The 25,498-nt window shown below is 37.0% G+C and overlaps 1 protein-coding gene across 11 annotated transcripts in view; it reads left to right on the plus strand.

Annotated features, from left to right (window-relative positions):
• Nucleotides 1-25,498, plus strand: part of PAM (peptidylglycine alpha-amidating monooxygenase) — a 163,786-nt gene that overhangs the window by 94,271 nt on the left and 44,017 nt on the right. For 9 of the 11 annotated variants that reach the window (XM_005866420.2, XM_005866414.2, XM_005866417.2 and 6 more), the window contains exons 14-15: nucleotides 8,796-9,119; nucleotides 17,886-18,015. In XM_005866420.2, coding sequence (XP_005866482.1) covers nucleotides 8,796-9,119; nucleotides 17,886-18,015 — 454 coding nt within the window. The remainder of the gene's footprint in view (nucleotides 1-8,795; nucleotides 9,120-17,885; nucleotides 18,016-25,498) is intronic. The other 2 variants (XM_005866412.2, XM_005866413.2) reach the window with 1 other exon arrangement.

Raw genomic sequence — 25,498 nt, forward strand, 5'->3', positions numbered from 1 at the left:
CTCAGCCTGGCCTGCACCCTCTCACAGTCCGGGAGCCCTTGGGGGATGTCCAACTGACGGCTTAGGCCCGCTCCCCAGCTTCTGCCCAAGTGGTGCTCCCCCTGTGGGAGCACACTGACCACCAGGGGGCAGCTCCTGTGTTGAGCATCTGCCCTCTGGTGGTCAGTATGCCTCATAACAACCGGTTGTTCCACCATTCAGTCGATTTGCATATTAGCCTTTTATTATATAGGATTATACTAAAACTATTGAGTATAATTTTAAATAGCTGAATTTATCAACTCTGTATATATTTGTAAGGAAATCAGTAATTGCAGCCCAAGTAAAGTAGAATTAACAGTATTAACTATATTTGTACTGAAGTTTAATCAGACTTAAAAGGAATTATTTTGGCACTGCACATGTTTGAAATGTATGCTTTTGAAATAATTGGAGTCATCTTAGAATACATTTCCAAACACCATCATATGTGTTACTGTTTGTAATGGGGCTACCATTTAGATGATACATCCTATAAAATAGTAAATTCCTATGGACATTGAGGCTGGACTATGTTTTCTTTCTGAAATTAGTTGAGTTGATCAAGGGGAACATTGAAACCTCTGAAATATTAGAAACACAGAGGTCTGCTAGAGGAGCATGAATTGTTAGATTTAATCTGTTCTTTCTAAATAATAGGATTTAGGGAGTATCATATATGCCTGCAAACCAAATCCTTTAAAACATTTTTATACTTTGCCATTCATTTATTTACCCTTTTGTGTTTGATAGCACATATATAGTATTAAAAAGTTTAACTATACCCAAAGTCTTATTGGTTCCAGAAAAGAATTGTATGAACACATAAGAAATTATTTTCCTGTGGTAACTGTTTCTTTCTATTTATGAATAAAAATTTTATGAAGTGATTTCACTTGGGAAGTAAGAAAACATAATTCCAACTCAATTTTCATACTGAAGAAAATAGGCTGTGGTATTCATATATTGAAATTAGTGGGTCCATCAGAATGTCACCTCTTAGATTTTGTGAAAACAAATATCTCACCAAAAGTCATTTCAGTGACCCGTGCAGCCTGTGTATTATTCTACTGGTCTTTAGGGACCACTGGTCTAGAATTGAAAGAGAAATACAGAAATATACCAGGTATGTATTTGTACACCATAGTCCATGGTCTAATGAGGTCAGTCTATCTCCTTGCAATACACAGGGCAAATCTACTTGTTACCAAGAGAGTACCCAGTGCTTCCCGGAGATGTTTGTTTGCACAAATGTCTATTTGCATTCATTCCCTCAGGAGTTAAATTGATCAAGTAGCTAATAGAAGGGTTCTAATTATTCATATAAATTATGCCATGTATGTGGACTTTTAAAGTAAGCCCTCAAACTTAACACTTTGCCTTTTATTGGTGTTCAGGCCAAAATAATGTATGTTCTAAGTACTCTTTCAGGTTTTACTGATTCTTTAAATATTTTAAATTCCCAATAAATAAAAGCCCTGAATTATTTCAGTTGTCTTAGCCACAAGCTAAACAAACAGCATCTATGTTGGTTACACAGAAGATGTCAAACCCCCATTGGAAAAAGAACAGTTGAGGGGCAGGAAGGAAAAGATCTGAGACATCAGAGGGCATATACTCCAAGGCAAGCACTGTGCCCATCAGTCAGTGCCTTAATATTAGACATAGTTCTACATGAATAAGACAAACAGTATTTTTTTTAAAAAATGCTTTGTATTTTAAAACATTGGAAAGCAGATAGGAGGAATAAAAGTGAAGGTATATAATAAACATTATGATGGAAAGAAGGGACAACCTTATTACAGTAGTTAAAAAGAGAAATACTCATATTTCATAAGCTGGAAACAAGGAATGTAGCTGTGTCTCAAATTGGCAGGAACTTTTAGGTACCTCTAACAGGGAGGGAAAAAAATTCAAAGTAAACCAGCGATCTATTTAAATAACACAGGTTGATCTAATACTCTGTTTCCCCAGGAGCAATCTAAGTATTTTATTTTCTTTGAAATTCTTATCACTAAAATTGCTAGCTATTAATTGTTTGACAGAATATAATCTTGATTGGAAATTAGAGTTTAAAAGAAATATCTGAGTTGTGCAAATCCATGTAGCTCAGCCTGTGCTTGCTCACAACACATTAGCTTTCTGCCGCATCCTTGTCTTACTTGCGCCTTCTAGACCAAAATTGGGGTAATGCAAATGTATCTCAGACTCTGTCTGAAAAGATGTAATCGTGAAGACACCGGAAGACCTCATTATATGATATAGCTCTACCTGTCAGGATGTCTGGATCATGCAACATGGGCAACATTTTAATGAGGCTTTAATTAAGTATTTTAAAAATACTGCTTGACTGATTTTAAAAATAATATTCATAATAGAAGATGTAGAAATTACAGAAAAGTATGAAGAAGCAAATAAAAATCATACATAATTCCTAGAAATAAGGGTGTATATATATACTTATGTGTGTAAAATATGTATTATCCATAAATGCACATTATTTAACAGTATTTAAGTATATACATATATTTTTAACTTTTTAACAGTATTATTTCTAGACTATTTCCCCTATTTTTAACAGTTTTATCTTCTTTTTAACAGTATTATTCCTTGACTATTTCCCCTACTGTAAAAATTATTGGCAAGCACATTTTTAAAATTAATTTTTATTACTTTTATTTTTCAATTACAGTTTACCTTCAATATTATTTTGTGTTAGCTTCAGGTGTACAGCATATTAGTTAGACAATCATATACTTTACAAATGTTCCCCATTATATTTCCAGTAACCACGTGGCACCATGCATAGTTATTACAATATTATTGTCTATATTTCCTATGCTGTACTTTATACCCCCATGACTATTCTATAACTACCAATTTTTACTTCTTAATTCCTTCACCTTTTTATCCAGTCCCCCAGTCCCCCTCCCCTCTAGTAACCATCTATCTGTTCTCTGTATGTATGAGTCTGTTTCTATTTTGTTTGTTCATTTATATTGTTCTTTAGATTCCACATGTAAGTGAAATCATATGATAATTGTCTTCCTCTGACTGACTTATTTCACTTAGCACAATATCCTCTAGGTCCATCCATGCTGTTGCAAATGGTAAGATTTCATTCTTTTTTATGGTCAAGTAATATTCCATTGTATATATGTACCAACAGTTTTTTATTCACTCATCTATTGATGGACACTTGGTTGCTTCCATACCTTGGTTATTATAAAAAACACTGCAATGAACATAGGGGTGCATATAGTTTTTCGAATTAGTGTTTTGGGTTCCTTTAGATATATACTCAGAAGTAGAATTGCTGGGTCATAAGGCAATTCTTTTTTTTTGAGGACCCTGCATACTATTTTTCTATAGTGGCTGCACCAATCTGTATTCCCACCAACAGTTTATGAAGGTTCCCTTTCTCCACATCTTCACCAATACTTGATGACATTCTGACCAGTGTGCGGTGATATCTCACTGGGGTTTTAATTTGCATTTCCCTTATTAGTGACATTGAGCATCTTTTCATATGTCTGCTGCCATCTGTGTGTCCTCTTTGTAGAAGTGTCTATTCAAGTCCTCTGCCCATTTTTTAATTAGATTGTTTCTTGGTGTTGAATCATGTGAATTCTTTATAAATTTTGGATATTAACTCCTTTTATATGTGTCAGTAGCAAATATCTTCTCCCATTCAGCAGGTTGGCAAGCACACTTTTTAATGGCTATATAATATCCCTGCCCAAACTGTTTTGAAAATAGCCTATTTGCCTAGAGGTGAGCTTTTCTGTGAATGACTTGATTATGCCTGCCTGCCTGCCTGCAAAACAACACTAACAAATATTCAAAACAAACTGAAATGTCCTCATCTCTTAAAACATTATAATTGAAGAATTATTTATGTATGTAATAAGTACAATAAGCTAAACAATAAAACCCAATTAGACAGTGATTCTGGGTGGAGGAAATGAATCCTAGGAGACTATACAGAATAAGATGACAATGTTGAAGTTTTCCAGAGCAGACACGCACACACACGTCCCTCACTTATGTGTTAATGGTTAGCACTTTCAGAAAACTAAAGCATGCTTTGTACATTCCCTTTATGGTGTTTTTTTTCCATTAGGTTTTCTTATATATGAGTTTTGTATCAACATTATTTAGGCAAGGAACATGGGCTGAAACTAAAAGGCTCGCCAGCTGCATTTAAGAGTTCTGAATTTGAGTGTTCCTCTCCTTTAAAATTCAGAGCATAGCTGTAGGATTGAAATTTATGTCAGTTGTGTTGGGAAGATTCAATGTATTGAAAAAAACTCAAGGCAGAATTGAAAGTCAAATTCTATAAAACCAGTGTGTCCTTGTAAATGTACATTGCACTCCGGACAGCATTCCTTTTTCTGCAGAAAGGGCCTTTAACATGTTTTATTCAGTTTGCTCCAAACTCTTCTCATTGTAGTCTTTGTGCCCACATACAATCAATCTTTCTACTCAAAGGTCAACGTGAGGTACTATATTCCCAAGGCAGGGAGAATATGACAAAAATACAATTTGTAGAGGGAAAATACTTCATGACCCCAGATAGTTAAAGGTCTTCAGACCCCTTCTGTGAAACAGAGTAATTTCACAGTGATTTTATGCTCACAAAAATGAATTATCATTGGCATGTTTTATCAAGTCAAGGGAACAAGGCTGCAAGTTAAGATGACAATAGTTTACTGTAAAAGCTTGTTAAAGTAATAGTTGGTAAACTATGAGAACAGTGAAACAAAGGCTAGGCTCAGTAGCTAAAATTTATATTTCTTTACTCTGTTCAAAATAGGATACTCCCTTCTTTTCTTAATAAAGTACAAATGACTTTAGCAGCGTCTCCTTAGCTAATTTTGAGCACTCCCAATGCCACTTTGCTGTTTTAAGGAAGATACAATTCTTGTTTGTATTCCCATTCACTAAAAATTTATCAGTTTGCTATGATTTATGAGCAGCTCAAAGTCTTTATTTATTGAACTCATCTATCAAACACCATCCTAAATACCTCCCAAGGCTCTGGGAAGCTAAGTTTCCTAATAACAGAATAGGCAGATGTGAATGATCATTTATCACGTGCTTGGGCTTTCTAATACAGACATGTTTGTGGGGTAGTTGCAAAAGCCATTATCTTCTAATTTCTCCTTTTAGAAAATATTTTATAGTTTTTCAATCAGATGATTCCTGTAAGAGGAAAATATGTTCACCTTATTTTTGATCCCTAAGCGGGTCATCGTGGTCATGCGTTTTATTTCTCTAAGGCTAGTAGGACAAATGTTGTGGGTTAGTAATAAGTAAACAGTCAATAACCCAAATAGACCTTAACCAGCCATGACTGGGTCAAAAAGCAAAACATTCAGATCTAAAAAGAAGTGCTTTTATATTTTCATTCCTCATATTTCTCTCAGTTTGGCTGGTTGGCATACTTGTCAGTGGTTAAACTGCTGGTGAGCATGCACTTACTCTCCTTGCCCCATAGAAGTCACAAAGCAAATAGCAGTAACAAGAGCTGCTTGTTTTAGGTAATGAAATACTGGTGACATATGTGGGGAAATGGGAGTTTATATTCTGAAAGATTACCAAGAAGTTCTTGATCATTTTAGAAATGCCTGCCACAAGTAAGATTTTATGGTGTCTAAAAGTGGTGATACATATTTTTTTTCATCCAATAATCTTAATGCATTTATTTAAAACAAAACAAACTCATGGGCCCATTTTTTCAATGTTTTCATTTTTTAGTTTGATCTCACCATATTCCTAAAAGTAAACCAGAGGAATTTCCATGCTAATGGTAAGGAATAGGGTGTGATCTTTACTAAACAGAAAAAATGCCTTTTGAGGCATGACGAAGCTATTGCAAGCACACAGCTTACAAACCTGGAGTTTAATTGGTGGTGTTTTAGTTTCTCTTGTAACTATGCTGCATTCATTTTTCCTGACCACCACACAATCGTGTTTTCAAAATACCAAACCCACTCAGTCAAAGTACTTAATTTTAGGAAAATAATAGATTGAAGCAGGTGCATGTTGCAACTATAGTTTATATCTTTCACTGGTAATTATAATAGCTACAATTTAGTAGATCTGTTTTATGATACACATTGGACTGGGCATATTACATTAACATCTTCTTTAAATCTACAAAACAATTCTTAAAGGTAGTTGTCATTATCTTTATAAGGTTAAATAACTTGCTTAAAGGCACAGAATAGCTACTAAGCATCAGAGTTGGATTCAAACGCGGGTGTGAAATATAGGCCAGATATTGGGCAATAACAATACAGGGGGAAACCAGAGCGCTGTAGGTGCACATAATAGAGACCCTTTATTTGATTGTCAAGGAAGGTTTCCTGGATGTAAGTGATGCTCACATAATATCTGAAGGTTGAGCATAGAGTTGGTTACTAGAGAGAGGATGTCCCAGGAAGAAGAAACAACATAGGAGAGTTGATGGAACTGTGTATGGAAAGAAAGGAATATTGAGAGATGAGGTTGTGGTAGAGACCACAAAGCTTCCTTCATTTATATTCTACTCCATCCATTACACTCAAGGTTAGGTATATTTCCTAAATCGGGATCATAGTATGACAGATAAAAGTGGTTACATGTCAAGATTTTATATATCTTGTACACCAGAAGCGGGAAAGAACCCTTTCTGGTTTGTGTATAAGAATGTAAGAGATAGCCACCTAGTGGTCTCTGTCCCATGCAACAGCTATTTATCCAGATGCCTCTCTGAAGCTCTGTTCTCACAAAACCAATGCAACCTGTCTGGACCAATCCGGTTACATTATTAATTTTTGTTGTCCTAACCCAGTGATCACAGTAAGTGATAATTTCAGAGGAACTGAGTGCTCTGTATTTGCTATATTACCACAGGTTTTAGATTTTTGCTGACAAACCTGAATGTATGCGTAGTTCTGTGTCTGTGTCCCTCCATCAATATTAGCCTAATGGCATTGATGCAAGTTTTAAAATTATGTTGTTTCTCTGTCCTTGAAATAATCTTGTATTTTATTTTCTATGTAAAATGTTTCCCTGTATAACAGCATGTTGAACTCTTCATATTTAGTGTTTGGGGCAGGAGAATTTAGTAGTGATGGATTAATTTCTCTTTTATGAGGCACAGTGCCACTGTAGCCTAACAGATTTGGTTGAGTTGTAATTTGCTTTGTTCATTCTACTGAGATTGGCCCTATTAACGGGTAATTATTTTCTGATTGAAGATTTCACCTGGGATAAGCTGCTTTCCTGGGCAAGAATTGAAAACCTACTTTGAATCATTAACCCAAGAATATTTGTAAACATGACAGGGTCTCTTAGCATCATTTTGGAAAGATTTCATATCCTTCTTGCACCAGTTTCTTAATAACATATTCTTTAGTGAAATGTATCATGGTTAAATCAGTTATTTTCATTTCCTAATGATCATAAGAAAGATTTTACAAGTGTTACTGATGGTGTTGGAAATGTAATTAAAACAAGCAATAGGACTCCATCGTATTAGTAATTTTATTAGCAGGACTTAGAGCAGTGATGGCGAACCTATAACACGCGTGTCAAAGGTGACATGCGAACTCATTTTTTTGGTTGATTTTTCTTTGTTAAATGGCATTTAAATATATAAAATAAATATCAAAAATATAAATCTTTGTTTTACTCTGGTTGCAAATATCAAAAAATTTCTATATGTGACACGGCACCAGAGGTAAGTTAGGGTTTTTCAAAATGCTGACACGCCGAGCTCAAAAGGTTCGCCATCACTGACTTTTAGAGTAAGGAAAAGGAGGAGCTACGGGTTACCTTTGGGTTTGGCTTAGGAAAGCAGATTTGTGTTTCTATTGAGAACACACATATGTTTCCCATTCACACAGCTGATGTAACTGGATTTGAAGCCATACATGTAAATGATGAGGATTAAAATGCTCCATGAACTCTCCATGGTCATGTTTTATATCTGTCATAATCTTTTATAAATAATTTATTTTTATGGAAGTAGATTACCCTATCCAAGTTTACTTCGTAGCATTGGAAGACATGGAATACATTTTAGTGTGGAATCATTCCAATTATATTAGTTTGTTAACACCTTCTCTTTTGTTTGAAACTGATTTAAAAAGTATTCTTTTCTCACAAAATTATTTTTCTGGAATTTGTTCACTTATTGTTTAAAGTCAATAATAGAGCTACTTATAGTAGCACTGCTAACATAATAACAACATAACTTTGGTTTTCCAATTGCCAAGCTGATTCATATCTGTTAGATATTTTGTGTTTTGTAACAACTGCTCAAAAATATACATTTAATTTCTTGTGGGTTATACTTAAATAGGATTTTAAAGACAACCTCAAAGGCTTTGTAGGTAAAGATAACTGTTTTCTGATATAGCTTTTGATAATATTTTCTTTTAGAAACCTGATGGACTCTAATCAGTCAATCCAAACCCAACTATACTATGAAAACCATTTATTGAAAAGTTCAGCACTATACAATCATATATGCGTTATTTTGTTTCTACTAAAATGCTAATAGAAATTTTCCAGTGTGGTTGGCTCCTGAGATAACAGAAAGAAATAGGTGGTGTATAAAATGAAATGTGAAGCATATTGTTTGTTCATTTTCTGGAAAATCATCTTTTCTTCCCTTTTATGCTTGAAAGTTTGAGAGCAACCTTCTCTTTTACTTATTTTTAAGACACTAAATTTTGAAATTTTATCAACCCTGCACCCCTTATCTCTTCTCTTTTTTTTCACAGGTGATTTCTATTCACTGCTTTCCAAGCTGCTAGGAGAAAGGGAAGATGTTGTTCATGTGCATAAATACAATCCTACAGAAAAGGCAGAGTCAGAGTCAGACCTGGTAGCTGAGATTGCAAATGTAGTCCAGAAGAAGGATCTTGGGCGAGCTGATGCCAGAGAGGGTGCAGAGCGTGAGGAGAGGGGCAATGCTATTCTTGTCAGAGACAGAATTCACAAGTTTCACAGACTAGAATCTACTCTGAGGCCAGCAGAGAGCAGAGTTTCCTCAGTACAGCAGCCCCTACCTGGTGAAGGCACCTGGGAATCAGAACACACAGGAGGTGCGTTTAGGGCTTTTTCGAAAAATAAAATGTGAAATGCTGCAATGCACAGTAGCAAAATCTGAAGGGAATAAAAATTAATGGTGAAAAAACTCATCAGTAAAAAGGACATAATTAGAAAAAGTGTTAATCAGATTTGGGTTATCAGATATCACATTGGTTTGAGGAGAATTTCTTTGTGTTTTGGTCCAATACAATGTAAATTCAGTTTCCATTCAACTGGTGAGCCAGAATTACCAGGACCAGAAGTACTTGGATCGTGTTGGGGATGGTAGCATATGAAATTCATGGTAACAAATTCTTACTATATCAACATTCTCCATTTTGTTCCATGGAAAGAAACTGAAAATGCAAAAACATGGTATGTAAACTCCCAGTGTATGAAATACTTACGGTACACTACCTACTATTAAGGTATTTACCTTCCTCTCAAAGGAACCATTTACTTCTCTCCAATTGATTTGTACATTGTAACTATACTTATGACTTTGATTTCTTAAGTTCCATCATTAATTACTACCTTAATTGGAAAGTGAAGTAGTTATGTCTGAAAGGACCTCCAGTCAGGGAGTAACTATCAGATTTATCTTTCTTTCTAACCATGATTGGCTGCCATAATTAGAGGACAATACCTTATTCCCTTCAGGTTTCTATACCAGCAAGCGATGGATGCTTCTTCTCTGTCTTTAATTGTGTTGTGGCCTCTGTGATATCGATTGTGTTTCGTGTTACTTGCTAATGTGGAAAGCCAGATAATACAGCATGTGGAGATCATCTCCAAAAAAGTGACCGATGGCCGTGCATGGCATCTTTCTGTGCGTGGGCTGGGATGGCGCAGGCTGCCAGCTTGATGTTTTCAGTACAGCTTTGCAGGAAGTCATAAATTATTCAACACCCAGCTGATTTGTATTTATAATTGAAAAAAATTAGCATGCAGGGTTTTTTCTGACATGGAAGTTTCGAACATTGTCCATTGGGACTGGCCTAGTGGTCTCTATGATATGTTAAATGGAACCCAGATTTCTTACCTCTTCCTATTTAAACATTAGCTCTGCTCTAACGGATTCTAAATTTATTGAATAAAACTGTGTTTCTCAAGAGGTGGTCCCTACACCCCCTTGCATCAGAATCTAGGGTGCTTCTGAAAAACCTAGATTCTCAAATCCTACCAAAGAACAGTGAGTTGCATCTCTTGAGTCTGATACCTAGAAATCGGCAGTATGTCCCTCTCCATTTCATAAATAGACTGGGGTGTCTGTCTGAACCTCTATATTAAAGACAATAAGTTGTAATCCAAACAACATGAAAATAAAAGGCAAAAGGGCCTCGAGTAAGAATACAGTTCTATTCAAGTGTTAAACGTTAGAGTTCAGCCTACTTTATTCCATGACTTGTGTTTGCTTGTTACTCTTCGATTTGATAAAACATCATTTATAGGCGTCGTAAGTGTCAATGAAAAAAACCATAGTTTGACTTAAGACATTACATTCCTGAAACTTACTTTGTTTTCCTAAGAAAAAAGTGCTTTAAATCCCCCAAATACATTTACTTTCCAAATCTCTTCATACTCAGAAGCTGAGACTACCACTTATATCCCCAGTTCAGGTTACTAGCAAAGCCCAATACCAGGGCATTTTCAGAAGCAGCATTTTAGATTCATGGACCCTCCCAGATTTTGGAACTACAATATCATATGGATCCCATCCAGTTGATTTGAGGGTTTAAAGGTGAAATGATTGGATCAGCTTAAAAATCTGGATCTGACTGTATATGCTAGGTCCAGAACTACCTGAAGGTTTCAAAGGCAGCACCATTTTGTGGACCTTCCGATTGGTGTGAATTTCACTTGGTTCCATACCCTGGCAAATGCCTTTAAAGTTGAGCTTTCCACCTCATAATGGGTTGAATATCAGTGAGCACCAAGATTCATGAAGAGCAACATAGAATGACATCTTCCAGCTTTGCAGAGCTGAGAAAGTCCTTGGCGTTCCAAGGAACAAGATGGTTAAGTACCTTCCATGTGTCTCTAAGAATGCAGCCATCACAAAACCCCCCTTTTTTAAAGTCTTGTCTTCATGACCTTTGATGGTTCAGAGTCTACTCTGAAAACTCTCCTCCCAACAATTGTGAAGCAGTATTAGAAATCTGGACAGGCTCAGCTAGCCCAGACAGGCTTTCCAACTGTTGTTGGATAGAGGATGCCTCAAGCAGGAAGTAGTAGTCACAGCCTCCCCGCCACATATGCACAGGAACACACACTACAGCTTCCTCCCATCCTCACACCCAGCTACTTCTCCATTTGTCTAAAACAATTGAAAGCCACTCCATGGAGGTAGTATGATAGAGAACACTTTAGACTCGAGGCAGACTGCCTGGCTTCAAATCCTGGCAACACCATTTATTTGTGGTCCCTAGGCAAATAATACATGGAAAGTGCTTTGAACAGTTTCTGGCACATACTAGTAGAAAACATTTAATAAATGTTATAATACGTTAGCAACAATTATGATTATTATTGCCACCATTAATGTCATGTTGGATGAAAATTTCAAAAATTTAAACACCAATGCAGTAGAACTAAATAGTAATTACTTTAACTTAAGCAGCATCTTATGAGAGAAATTTCTTGCAATGTGTAGGAAAGCTGCAAAATCTGGCACTCTAATTTGATAAATTATGAAAATGATTTGATAGAGTTCTATCATAATGGAGTTTATGGCTCTTCAAATCTCTGATTACTTATATTGATCCGCCTTGATATTTGCCTGTGATATTTGATGCACAGTGTGAAAATATTCAACTTGGTAAATTGAGAAGCAAATGCACTCCTTTTCACGCCTAACATTATTTTGATTTCCATCATCAGTTTGATATCTATATTGAGGCAGCATTAATAGAATAGAAACAAAATGTGAGCTGTCTTTATTCTAGTTGCCCTCTGGAAACTAGATTCAATGCATTAAAAACTACAGTAGCTATTCTCACTGGCAAATTTGATTACACTACTATTTGCTAGCACATGGAAGCCTGATTCAGCATATATTACACACCACTGGATACATCTAAAAATACATCTGTATTTGTGTGATGCTTTCCGTCAGATAAGAGAACTCAGAGTCTTTAAGTACTCTATAATACACTTAGATTGAATTTAATTTCTGTGGACAAGTTTTACTTAACTCAGAGTCCATCCTTTTAACATATTTCAGCCATATGCTTACCTCTAGGTTCAAGTCTGAAGTATTTCTAGAGTAAAATGAGGCATTCATTTGGCTGATTTTTTAATTGCTGGAAGGGAAGAGAATAATAAAAACAAGCACATGCATAGCCCTTACTCTGAGCCAAGCTAAGTGTTTTAGATGCATTAACTCATTTCATCCTCATAACAAGATATGTATTTATAAATTCACGTAGCGAGAATGAAACTGAGGCATTGAAAGGAGATAGCTCAAGGAACCAAGACTTAAAGTCAGGCAGACTTGCTCCAAGTCTTGTTTTTTAATCATTTTGTTATTCTCCTTCTCACAATAAAATAAAGATAATAATGGATAGATAGATAAGAAGATGACTGCCTTTTTCCAATCATCCCATTATCTCATCTATGATCATAATAACTGTAGTTATATATTACCTTTGGTCATGCTTTCTCAATCACTATCCAAACAAATTGACCAAGATGATCTCATTTGCAAATGCTGATCTAATTTTCTTGTTTAAAAAGAAAATAAATCCTGCTAATGCTTTGAACCCCTAGTTATGTCTTAACTCTCTTCCTCACTTCACTCCCATTAAATGAAACATTATAATTAGTTCTTGTTTTCTTTTTGACATCAGTAAATATTTTTCCTATGCTTTAGTTAATTGTAGTTATTCCTACTAGCAGATGAATAACAATCGCTGACCAAAATAATGTATCTTTTCCTCACTAGATGAGAATTTGCAATTGTAGAAAATACAACCACTACCCTTTGTTCTTGTTGTGGTCTTCCAGTAATTTCATCAGGATCCTTTCCATAAGATTAAATGTGAAGAGCCTAGTTATGCTCAGGTTAGGTCATAGTTCTGAGTTGGAAATTATATTTTTTTCTCAACGTTATCTAATTCCTTTAGTCCTTATGTAACAGATAAATGAATTATCTTTTAAATGCTCATTAATAATTTCATATGAAAGCAGCATTGATCATTAACATTAATCTTTTCTTGGAAAGGTATAATTCATTAGTCCTTTTAGTGATTTATTGATACAATTTTAATAGTAATCTTTAATTTTTTTCTGAAAGTAGTAACTTTTCTAAATTTATAGTGGACTATGAGGCTGCACATTTACCTTTATTTATAATAAATGCAAGGGTTCTTCTGAAATAATCCTATTCTTTGACATCTGAATTTAGAGCAGCAGACATTTGGAGTTGGGAATAGCTTCCCAAGGTCATGTGTAAAAAATGTGTATTTAATTTTCAAATTAAAACTGTAAGTCTACAGAATTAATTAATCATGTACTGAATCACTTCTTAAATGAAAGCTAAGAGGAGCCTGAACTCAAAATTCTAACTTCTTTGTGATTGTTAATGTTAAGTTTAAGTTAGAACCCAAATATATTTTATCATACAATTTCTTTAATAAGGATTTGAGATTTTTCTTCATTAGAGAAATTATTATTATTAATAGAAAATAACCATCCTTAACATTGATGCCTGAAATCTGGCTCAAGCCCACGGTTTCTTTTCTATGAAATAAGAAAATTATCTGGGATGAGCCAGTATGTTCTAGCCTTCTATGATTCTCATGTAGAGGTGGGCTGGGATTGGGAAAACATCTGTATTAATTCCATATACACACACCACTGGTCGTAAATTATTGCCTTGATTCTTGATCATTTAATTTTGAAGCTAATAGCCTTTAACTACCTAATAATTTAAAAGATGGTGACACTGGAAGCAAAAACATCAATTAACTGAGCTAATGTTCAGAGATGAGAACAGTTTTCCTTTATTGTAGAATTTCTAGTTAACTCAGAGACCTAGATCCTGAAGATTTTGAGGTCTTGGTTAGGTAATCTTAATAAATGTACAATTATATTTTTAATGAAATTTAATATAATTTAATATAATTTCTACAAACATTCTTGCCATGCACAAAACAGTTCTCCTTCACAGTGACTCAGTACTAAAAAAGTCAGTTTGCTCGGTGTTAGACCTCTTACATATTTCCTCAGCACCGTACTGTTTTGAAAATTCACCAAAAGTATATATTTTTAAATAAATGTGTACATATTTACAATGCGTTTTCTTCTTGAAATTTTCTTCTTGAAAATCTCCAACCAAAAAAGATTATTCTATGTGACAAAATAGTGATTTTTGTAGACTTTCAAGCACTTATCAATCTAAGGTCAATGATCATTGGGTTAGAAGTTTAACATAGCTAGGTTAAACTTCTTTACACAACACTTCCAATATTTTATTAAAATCATATTTGAGCCTTGGCCAGTATGGCTCAGTGGCAGAGCATCGGCTTGGACATTGAAGGGTGTCAGGTTCAATTCCTGGTCAAGGGCACTTACCTGGCCCCCGTCGGGACACGTGCAGGGGGCAACCAATCAATGTGTCTCGCTCACATCTCTCTCTTCCTCTCTCCTTCCCTCCCTTCCACTCTCTAAAAAATCAGTGGAAAAAAATCCTCAGGTGAAGGATAACAACAATTTAAAAAAATTACATTTGATCCCAGAACAATCTATTAATTTTGGGCATTGCGTATTTTCTATCAGAATTAGTATCTCTGCACCTTCATGAGCACCTCACTTCCAGTACCAGTTGGTGAACCACTGACTAGAAAGGTTCCAGGAACCATGATATCTATTTATTGTATTTAATGAAAATAATTCGCCAATTAGCCTTTATTACTGAGTCGCTTCACAGTGTCTCTAGCATAGTGCTAGGGATAAAAAGCTGTAGTACAAGTTAATTATAAGATTATAAGGCTGTGTAAATGCTAGTTGAAAACATAATAAGCAAGAAAGACGGGCATAGCATTCAGGTTCATGCATTTATCAGGCCATTGCAGTAGGGTAGGCCCCGTGCAAGCCTTGGTGAATAAACAGTGAATAAGACATGATCCCTGCCCTCGAGAAGTTCCATCTAGTTTTGTCGTAGTTCTGGGCTTCGAGAATCTGACTAAAGCTACTAAACATTTATATTGTGGAGAGGTTCAAGGTTTTCTTGGAGCCCATCCAGAATCTTCAGGAGCTGGCGAATGAGGACAGAATCATGACCCCCAAACAGACACTCTAACTGAGATGAGAATGAATGAAGTACAACCTGAAATTCAAGCACCTTTAAAATAATTTAAAACATTTTCTTTGGGGAATGATTTATCCATCTGTTGATCCATCTAGACATCTCTAATTATTATGCTTATGCCCTATTTCCATAGTTTACTTTCATAAACACAGTTTTAATCATGTCACTCCATGCTTAAAAACCCTCAGCAGCTCCCAACCGCCGGTAGCAGCAATTTGTGTCCTTTCTTCCTATTATGACAAGCGTGATAGATGATGAATGCTATTCAGCTGAGCAGCCCCTTTCACATCCACTGCTGTGCCCAGAACTGTTTACAAATTTAGAAATGCCAGCTGTAACTCTGCCCCCCTCCTCCCCAACTCAAGAGGGCATATCAAAGCACACGTGAGTGAGGATGACATTCTCATGTGTGCTAACATATTTCAAAAGTAAATTATTCCCAAACTCTGTGCTTTACTGCTACTGGTATTTGCAGCATGCCTCAAAATTAATCACAGTATAGAGCAAGACACCACAGCTCAGAACTACAGATTCATTCATTTTTAAATCCATATTCCTTCATGTTGTCTACAACACATCTTCCAGTCTAACCTAGATCTCTGGGTCTGTTCATCTGCCTCCTACTTCCGGATCCCCACCTGAGGTACACAAGCATTCTTTCCCTGTTACATAAAGAACTTGAAACATTCTGCAATTATAAGCATCCTCTCTTTTGATCTTTCTGATCTAAATGCTCTCCCCCCACTTCTATACCCAGTGAACCCTCCACTTAAGTGCAAGCACAAATGTTTCTTCTTCTGAGAAACCTCTCAGATCTGACCTTAACCCTCCCCTCTCCCAGCCCCACCTCTCCCACGTTCCCTGCCCTATGTTGTGCCATATGTATTTGCTTTCTGTTTTTTTCTCATTTTTTAGTTCCTCAAGGCCAAAAATGATGTTTTATTTCTGTGTGTGTGTGTGTGTGTGTGTGTGTGTGTGTGTGTGTTTTCCCGGAATCTAGCATAATGCCTCACCTACACGGTTCATTTAGGGCAGTGGTTCGCAACCTTGGCTGCACATTAGAATCACCTGGGAATCTTTTTTAAAAATCCTGATTTCTGGGGCTCATCCTCCGGAAATTCTCTTTCTTTGTTATGGAGTGAGGCCACAACATTAGTAACAAAGAAACAGTATTTCCAGAGGATGAGGCCCAGAAATCATGATTTTAAAAAGATTCCCAGGTGATTCTAATGTGCAGCCAAGGTTGAGAACCACTGATTTAGGGGATGTTTGTTAAAGATGCTTCAGCAAAGCCTGTAGGCAAAGCTGATCTAACATCCTATTGATTGTGCTATGTTTTGTTAATTTTTTTGAAAGAAAAATGATAAATGTGCAAAGGTAAAATATGTTAAGTGGAAAAGTACTATTTTTTTATAGTCAAGAGAATTATTTTAAAGTGTTTATTCTCACACTGGCATCCTCTCAAGTTTCCAGAAGCTAATTATAGAAGCCCTGTGCCTCCCTTTTTTTCCTCGTCTTTAATGCCTGTCTTTGAGATTTTGCTGTGTTGCTACATCCTCCAGAGGGTGGGGAGGATAAATGAGACTGGAATTGCTTCTTTTCTACTTCTCAGCATCTCTGTTGAAGCATTTTGGAGGGGAAGAAATATTGACACTGATACAACAGATTTCATAGCATCTTCGGAACTATATATCCTCAGAGTAGCTACTCCACACATCATACCTCTTTACTCGAATGTCTGTAAAGGGATTACCACAAATGAACCCAGCTATTCTCTATAAATGTATTCTGGTCAGAAATAAGAATGGCTTAGAAGTCATTCAGTCACAGAGTTTGTGTGATTTTTCCTTTTTCTTAATGTTAGGAAGCAGTGAAATATAAGCAGTGAAAGAGGATATCTCTCCACTCCTATTTTTCATCAGAACACTGAAATTAGGGAAAATGAAGTTGGCATCTTGTATAGTTCCTTATACAAGGGGTGGCTTATTGTAGGGTCTGGTGTATATTGAACATCAGAATGTACACAAGAGTTGAGAGAGAGAGAGAGAGAGAGAGAGAGAGATGCTTGGCCATGTTTGGCATTTATTTACATTTAAAAGCTTTATATTAAAATTACGCCATCCATGTGGCCACATTTTCCAAAGATACTGATTAAAATAAGAATCTTATTAAGAAGAAGGTGGTCTCACATTTGTTCTTACTGATTTAAGGGCAAGCAGGTTTTATAGGCATCTTATCAACAGGAGAAGAGAGCATGTAATTCCCAAACAGTTCACAGTCGTTTACCCGATTCATAGCTCCAGAAGCTACTTGGCATGTGCATGTGGTGTGTCATGTAGAGCACGGCTTGATTTCTTTCTTTCTTTGCATCTAGTGACGTTACTGCATGAGTTTCTTATAACCAATGTGAATCTTCATGAGGTTGTACTAGCTTTCTTGTTTACACTAAATGTACGGATTTGTTTTTTAGATTTCCATGTAGAAGAGGCGCTGGACTGGCCTGGAGTATACTTGTTACCAGGCCAGGTTTCTGGCGTGGCTGTGGACCCTAAGAATAACCTGGTGATTTTCCACAGAGGTGACCATGTCTGGGATGGAAAGTAAGTAAGATTTTTCCTTCAAAGAGTAAATGAAAATAAAAAGAGCATGTGTCACTTTTCATTACACTAGGGATAGTGCTGAGAGAACTTTCAAGGTTCTTTTTGAACTTGATTTGTGTGAGCAAAATATATTTGTTCTTTTATTGTATGACTGTGACAAGTAACAGAGCGGAACTCTAGTGCACTTTAAAACAAAGTAGTCATTTTATCAACTAGTTTATGAAAAGAAGGCAATAACAATCTATGATTCTGCCTACCTACCATGTTTTGCTCCCTTTAAGCTTGCCTTCACACTTCTAAGGAGAATAATACTGAAAGCAGTTAAGAAGTTGGCTGAGGAATTCTAAGACTTCAAAGGAAGTGTGTGAAAAGTTACTCTTTGACTCTAATACAGCACTTTGTTATTTCCTGATACTGCGTGCAGCCTGTTCTAAGGCCACTGGACTTGCCCTTTCCCTTGGACTGCTCCTCATCAGTGATAACAAGTAGCCTCTAGACTAGAGTCTAGGGCAGTGATGGCGAACCTTTTGAGCTCGGCGTGTCAGCATTTTGAAAAACCCTAACTTAACTCTGGTGCCGTGTCACATATAGAAATTTTTTGATATTTGCAACCATAGTAAAACAAAGATTTATATTTTTGATATTTATTTTATATATTTAAATGCCATTTAACAAAGAAAAATCAACCAAAAAATGAGTTCACGTGTCACCTCTGACACGCGTGTCATAGGTTCGCCATCACTGTTCTAGAGACTGTGGCTGGAGCAGTTTGGCCACCACACGCGTAGGAATAATCGGTACCCATTTTGAGATGCTGCCTGTTAACAGGGTTGTAAACACATTTACATAATTTTTTTTTAAAAGATTGCTCCAAAATTTAGCTGGTTATTTTAAAGCTACCGAGTAATGAATATCCATTTATTAATTTGTTTTATCACACATTTACATAAGAAGGTACATTTTAAAATATCTTATCAATTAAGTGGATCAGTCTTCTCCTTTCAAGAATACATCTATAGGATCCGGAACATTGGGGAACCTCATGTGTACTTCAGTTTTTCTTTTTCCTCGCTTTCAGAGATGTTGATTACACTCACACTAAACCTGCTGTGTCACAGACACATGTCTATAGCTTTCTTTGTGCCATTGAAGGTGGAATTCAATCAGCATTTCAGAATAGATTGGTCGCTTTGTTCCTGTTTAATTGTCCTTTCCAGTTGTCACACTTGAGAATGGAATCGGAGAAAGAGATCACTTCAGAGTTCAAAAGAAACAATCGATCTCAATATTCCTATTCGTGCATCTCTCGTACATCATCTTAGTCATTATTGAACATCTAATGGTATTTTAACAAGTACTTATAAAGGCAAACTATTACTATTCATTGTAGCATATTCCTCATTTTAATGAATATTGCCACGTTTTCTGCATGGATTTCTAGCCTCATTTTATCAGAGAAGAAAATTGCGGCATCATTTCCTCCCATTGATGCTGTCTCAGCTGGCTAAAGATGAGTTGGACAAAGCCCGGTTTTCCATTTTAATGTTATATTGATTCCAAGTAAACAGCAGAAGCTGGACTAGCTTATTAGAAAAAGAGGGTCAGTAAAAGGCAGCTCTGGGCAGGAGATGACACGAGACTCTGAAACAAGAACCACATAAGAACATTTTCTGTGACTTATATGGCTTGAACTGAAAAACTGCTTTTTCCTGGCATCTAGCTTTCATCTGGATACCCAGTGTCATGTGTAAAGAGATTCCAGTGTCATTGCCAAAGCCCTGGTGTCTGTACCCTCATGCATGGCGCCAACAAAGTGGTGTTGTCTAAAACGCAAGACTTCTTCAGAGCAGATGTGCTGGTTCAATTCATTACATCTCTGTTTCTTCTTTCTTCTTCATCTCTCTCTATCTTCAGGTGTGAGAATACTTGTTATCCCTCATGCCTTCTGCCTCTCCTGTATTACCAGTTGGCCTCTAGCACCCTTTGCAGTTGTGCTGGTGAGGAAATTCTCTTCCAGCACTCAGCTCTCTGCTTTCAACAACTGTTTGCTTTATTATTCATGAGGGGAATTAGAAGTGGATTGCTCTGTTCATTGTTATTTTCTTTTTTTAGAAAAATAGATTTGGATTTGTGAGCTCTGTTCTTTGAACAGTCACACATGATCACCCTTCCTACATACACAAGTCACATTATATAAAATATATGGAGTACATAGTTTTTCTTCTCCCTCGTTAAGTATCCAAGAACTGTACAAAGAAAAAAGCACTTTCCTGTAGAATTTATGATGGGCTGGTGGAGACAATGGAAATTTAAGATGGTGTGGAAATTGCATTCTTGTTGCTACCACTGCTTGGATAGAGTAGTGATAAATCCGACATTAATTTTTCTTGGAGTCTTTCCTATCCTGATATTCCTCGTGTTCACAAAATTGTAGGTTCTATAAGGCCAAGGCTTGCTTTCAACCAAACTAAGTACTCTATACACTCTATGTCCCCTAATTTTTAGATGGTTATTCTTTAAGTATCAGACAGTGCTTGGAGTTAATAATAATCTCTAATTATACTTGTTACCCAAAGCTCCTTAGACATCATCACACCATCTGCCTGTACTATTACTCTTCATTCTTACCCAATATTCCTGATCAGCTCTTACTCTTGTACTTAACCATGCTGAATAAGTATAGCAACCAAAATCCTATATAATAAAAGCATAGTATGCAAAAAAATTGTCCCCTCAACCGGGAGTTCGACCAGGGGGTGGGGCTGGCCAGGGGAAGGGAGGGAATACCCATTGGCCACTGCCAGCCGCTAGGGACCCTGCCAGTGCATTAATTTTGTGCACTGAGCCTCTAGTAATAATAATAATAAACCACTTAACATCCTGAAAGATGATTGTCACTCCCTTTCTCAATTTAATTTCCATTTTCCTTCCACTCTATGTCTCTTACTTCAATATGGCTACTTTAAGAAGCTTCTTCCAGCAAAAATAGGAAAGACCTATTCCCAGCAGGGTGTAATGAAATTTTAAAGGTCTTTTTGTCTGCCCTGGTGTTAGGGCAGCATAGCAGCTAGAGCTCTTTAATGTTTAAATGCTTCCCAGTAGGAGCTGGGTAGCTCCTGGCTCAGTAACAGCTGTTCCTGGGTTTCTGTCTTAAAATCACCCCCACTGTCATAGACTCACTTCTTGGCCTTTCTTTTATTTATCCAGCTATCGTCAAAGTACTGTGCAGAACTCACATCACTAATCTAACCATGGGTTTTACCCCTAATTTTGGTGTTAAAAGTTGCTTCCTTTGTATCTTTTATTATTTCTTCACATGGAGTTGAAAGAGAACTTGGGAGTTGTATCACTTGCGAGTCTTTCTTTACCAGTAAGAGAGAACACCCAACACACAGTAGCTTAGGAAAAGAAGAAATTTGTTAGTTTGCATAAATGAAAACTTCAGGGGTATGATGGCCCAAGCAGTATCAATGGGATCTGTTTTTTAACACACTTTCTCCTGATTGGCTCTTTTCTTAGGCCCTGAGAATCCATTATCATACTAGTTACAGTGAAGATATAGTCTATGCCCCTGATAACTCAATAGAAAATTCTTAAATTGAGTCTTTTAGCATTCTTCAGTCTCACTGAGGTCATGTCTCCCACATCCCTGAACCCATCTTTGTGGGTAGAGGAATGAAATCCACTCTTTGGCTTTAGCCTCAGTTTTTTTGTTTTGTTGTTCTATTCCTGGAATGTGAGAGTAGAGTTGACATCATCGAAAAATAATGGGCTGAGAGAGAAGCTCAAAATATTGGGTCAACTAAAGAAAAAATGAGGTTTCATTAGCACAAAATAGTGCAGTAGACATTGGGCACCCAGAATGGCACATATCCGCCAGAATTGTAGTAATACCATGAATAGCTCATCTCCAGCTCCCTGCCCAATGCAGACATCCCTTTACAAAATCTTCCGCCGTCAGCCAGTGCTAGAATTATTTCTGTGCCAAGAAATTCTCTAGAGATGAGACTTACTCTTCAATTATGGGACTCATCCAGATGTCATAAAGGTCTTCATTATGTTAATCTCAAATCTGAGTCCCTAACTCCACCTCATGACAGCCTGATGCAGAATGGATTACTCCCATTTACCCAGGGCAGTCATTTGCCTATTTGAAGGCAGCCTTGTCTTCCGCAGACTAAATACCCCCAGGCCCTCTCCCAGTCTTGATGCTGACATGTTACTTCCATCTGAAAGTGCTCTGGTTTCCAAGCCTTTTAAAGGGTTTGGTTGAGAAGTGGCCACAACACCTCATGTAGTATCTGCTCAGCAATACAGTTACTTTCCTTGATGTGTTTTCTAGGTATCTGTCAGTATAAAGCGATTGTATTCACTTTTCTTCAGCAAGAATATCACCACCTTGTTGCCTTGTGTTGAACTTGTACTATGCTAAGATCTCCAAATATATTTTATAAACTGTGCTCAAGTTTTTACTGGAAATTTGTACTCATAAAGTGTTTTTTAAATGCAAGACTTTATTCCAATTACATTTCACTTCAGTAGATTTAGCGTTTCAGTTTTCAGATATCATTTTATTCTTAATTAACCAGAGAGTGAGCTATCCCTCCCAGCCTTGTTTGTATTAGATCTGCTGGATGAGCATGCCTGTCATATCTTCATAAATGTTGTTTATAAAATTTGAATTGTCAAATGGTCGGTTAAACAAATGTTGTTCTTAGAGAAGTAGTTTTTTTGGAATCTTCTTCCACTTGCCCCCCACATAGCTCACAGTCCTTCTCTTCATCAATGCTTTATAGAATTTTTTAAAATATATTCTATTGATTTTTTACAGAGAGGAAGGGAGAGGGATAGAGAGTTAGAAACATTGATGAGAGAAAAACATCAATCAGCTGCCTCCTGCACACCCCCCACTGGGGATGTGCCCGCAACCAATGTCAGGGCCAGCCTGACAGGTTGAGCCGGGCTGAGGCAGGGAGGTGGGAATTGAGAAAAGAAAGAAAGACAGGAAAGCGGGATCGGGAGGACTACAGCTCTCAAGGAACTGAAGCAAGTTTATTAGCCACACAATCCTATTTATACACAAGACACTGAATAAGAGGTCTGTCAAGAGGAATGTATTCTTTGTTCCTCTTAATTTCTAAGGGAGAGACACAGCAGAAGGACAAGTTCCCAGTACAGCATATCTCAGTAAATAGTTACAGACTTCTTGGTAAGCCATGAAAGGCTGTTCTCATTCTACTGATAATCGCCATCCAAACAAGTCTGGGAAAACTGTGTGGGTAAGGGTCCCAGCCTTGCTAGCCCCTTCAGGTGCAAGGACCTTGCCAGCTTACATCTGGCCCCCAGCAACCAAGGTAAATGCCCTTGACTGGAATCGAACCTGGGACCATTCTATCGACAGGCCAATGCTCTATCCACTGAGCCAAACCGGTCAGGGCAAGAATTTTGACAATATCAATTATTTCAGAAATCTATCTGCTTCCTAACTTTCAGGAAACTCAGTTCAAGATTTGCCTCACTAGTTTTCTGGTGATTCATTTAAGATATCAGGTTGAGCCCTAACCGGTTTGGCTCAGTGGATAGAGAGTCGGCCTGTGGACTGAATGGTCTCAGGTTTGATTCCGGTCAAGGGCATGTACCTTGGTTGCGGGCACATCCCCAGTAGGAGGTGTGCAGGAGGCAGCTGATCGTTGTTTCTCTCTCATCGATGTTTCCAACTCTCTATATCTCTCCCTTCCTCTCTGTAAAAAATCAATAAAATATATTTTTTTAAAAAGATAGCAGGTTGAGGTTCTGCATCTACATCTGCAAATTCTTTCAATCCTTAAGAATTAATTGTGCCTGGAAAACAACTCAAAGTGAGCGGTACCGTAGTACCTTACTCTCTAAGAGAAAATTGTAAGGAATCTACAAAAACAATGTTTCTATTTCCTACCCTTCTTTCTCAGATTGCCATTTTCCATTTTCCTCTAGCTACTTTCTTCCGGTTTTACACCCCTTCCTCTCATTCTTCTTAGTTAGGTAACTTCTTTCATGTCTCCCACATTTACATTAAATTTAATAGAGGACATTCCCAGTAAGAGAAGACCACTTTTTCCTTTTTTAAAGACAGGCGACCTGGGTTTGAATCTTGGTTATCATTTGCTAGCCCTGAGACCTGCATCAAGACATTTGAACTCTCTAACTCTCAAGTTCCCTAGTCCAAAAAATAAGGCCTTTAATAGGTGCCTTTTTCTGTTGAGTAACAAAAACCAGTGCTAAGTGACTCATCCCCAAGTGCCCTAACTGCCCAGAGCCCCGTGCCATGATACCTCATCCTTTGTTTTTTTTCATTCCTGTCTGGGACATCTCTCGTGCTAACTCCATCAGGGCACCAAATAGTCATGCTGGTTTCTTTCTCAGCCCACATTCTCTCCTCACAGGGATTTTTTGCAATGTGTATATATTCAGACGTAAGTGTTTTTAACATAGTATCAAATTATATCCCATTTAAAACCTCTAGCCTTTGTATGGTATGTCTTTGCTTTCCTAACATTGAGGGTACATTTCCATTTAAATTCTCACTTGAAAATCTATGGCTCCTTCTCCAGCTTCTTAATTTATATAATTACAACATTATATTTTATTTCTCTCTTCAGTTGCTATTATTTATTTTGTTTCCCTTAATTTGTATTGATGGCACAGAAGTTTATTTTCTCCTTACTCTAGTTCTTTCTCTGTGTGACCACAGCAGAGCATTTCTTCTCGGCCTTATCTAAACTGTTTGATTAGCTGCTAATGTGCAAAATCATTAATGGGGGATTCAAACTGCTAAAATAAAGAACTGATGAATTCTGGCCCACAGGCCACAGTTCAGTCTTTTCAGCTGAGTGCTTTTTCTAAGAAGCAAACAAAGATCATCAGCGCTCCAGGCACTGTGAAATGTGCAGGGTATTATTATATCCTGTAAAAAGTTAAATGTGGTTGAAATAAAGACTTCTCTGCAACATATAACCCGGGCTAGCTGCTTTAGAACACCAAATAAGCACTTTGCTATAGCAACCCTGTAGGCAGCTCTGTAGTTTGACATCCATTTGTGAGCTATTCAATGGTTACCTTTCTGTGAATTACAGCAGAGCTTATAAACTAGTTTATTTGACAGATTGTGTGTGTGTGTGTGTGTGTGTGTGTGTGTGTGAGAGAGAGAGAGAGAGAGAGAGAGAGAGAGAGAGAGAGAGATTTTTCTCATTTAAAGAAATATCAAGTTATTTTCTTACTTGTCCTGCGTAGCTACCAGGGGCCAACTGTTAGTTACATGAAGCTCCTAGCATCCCAAGTGAAGGGATTAGGACTGGCCCACCAATCATTTGAGTGACTGAATGTTCCAGTTTAAACATATGGCCGTCTGTTAAAGGGTATCACAAAAGACTTTTAATGTAACGGTCAGGCCTGTTGTGTTGTGGTTAATTTCTTTAAAGCTGTAATCTTCTTAAGAATTCTAGAG

Source organism: Myotis brandtii, unplaced genomic scaffold, assembly GCF_000412655.1.
Source record: "Myotis brandtii unplaced genomic scaffold, ASM41265v1 scaffold230, whole genome shotgun sequence".
Lineage (NCBI taxonomy): Eukaryota > Metazoa > Chordata > Mammalia > Chiroptera > Vespertilionidae > Myotis > Myotis brandtii.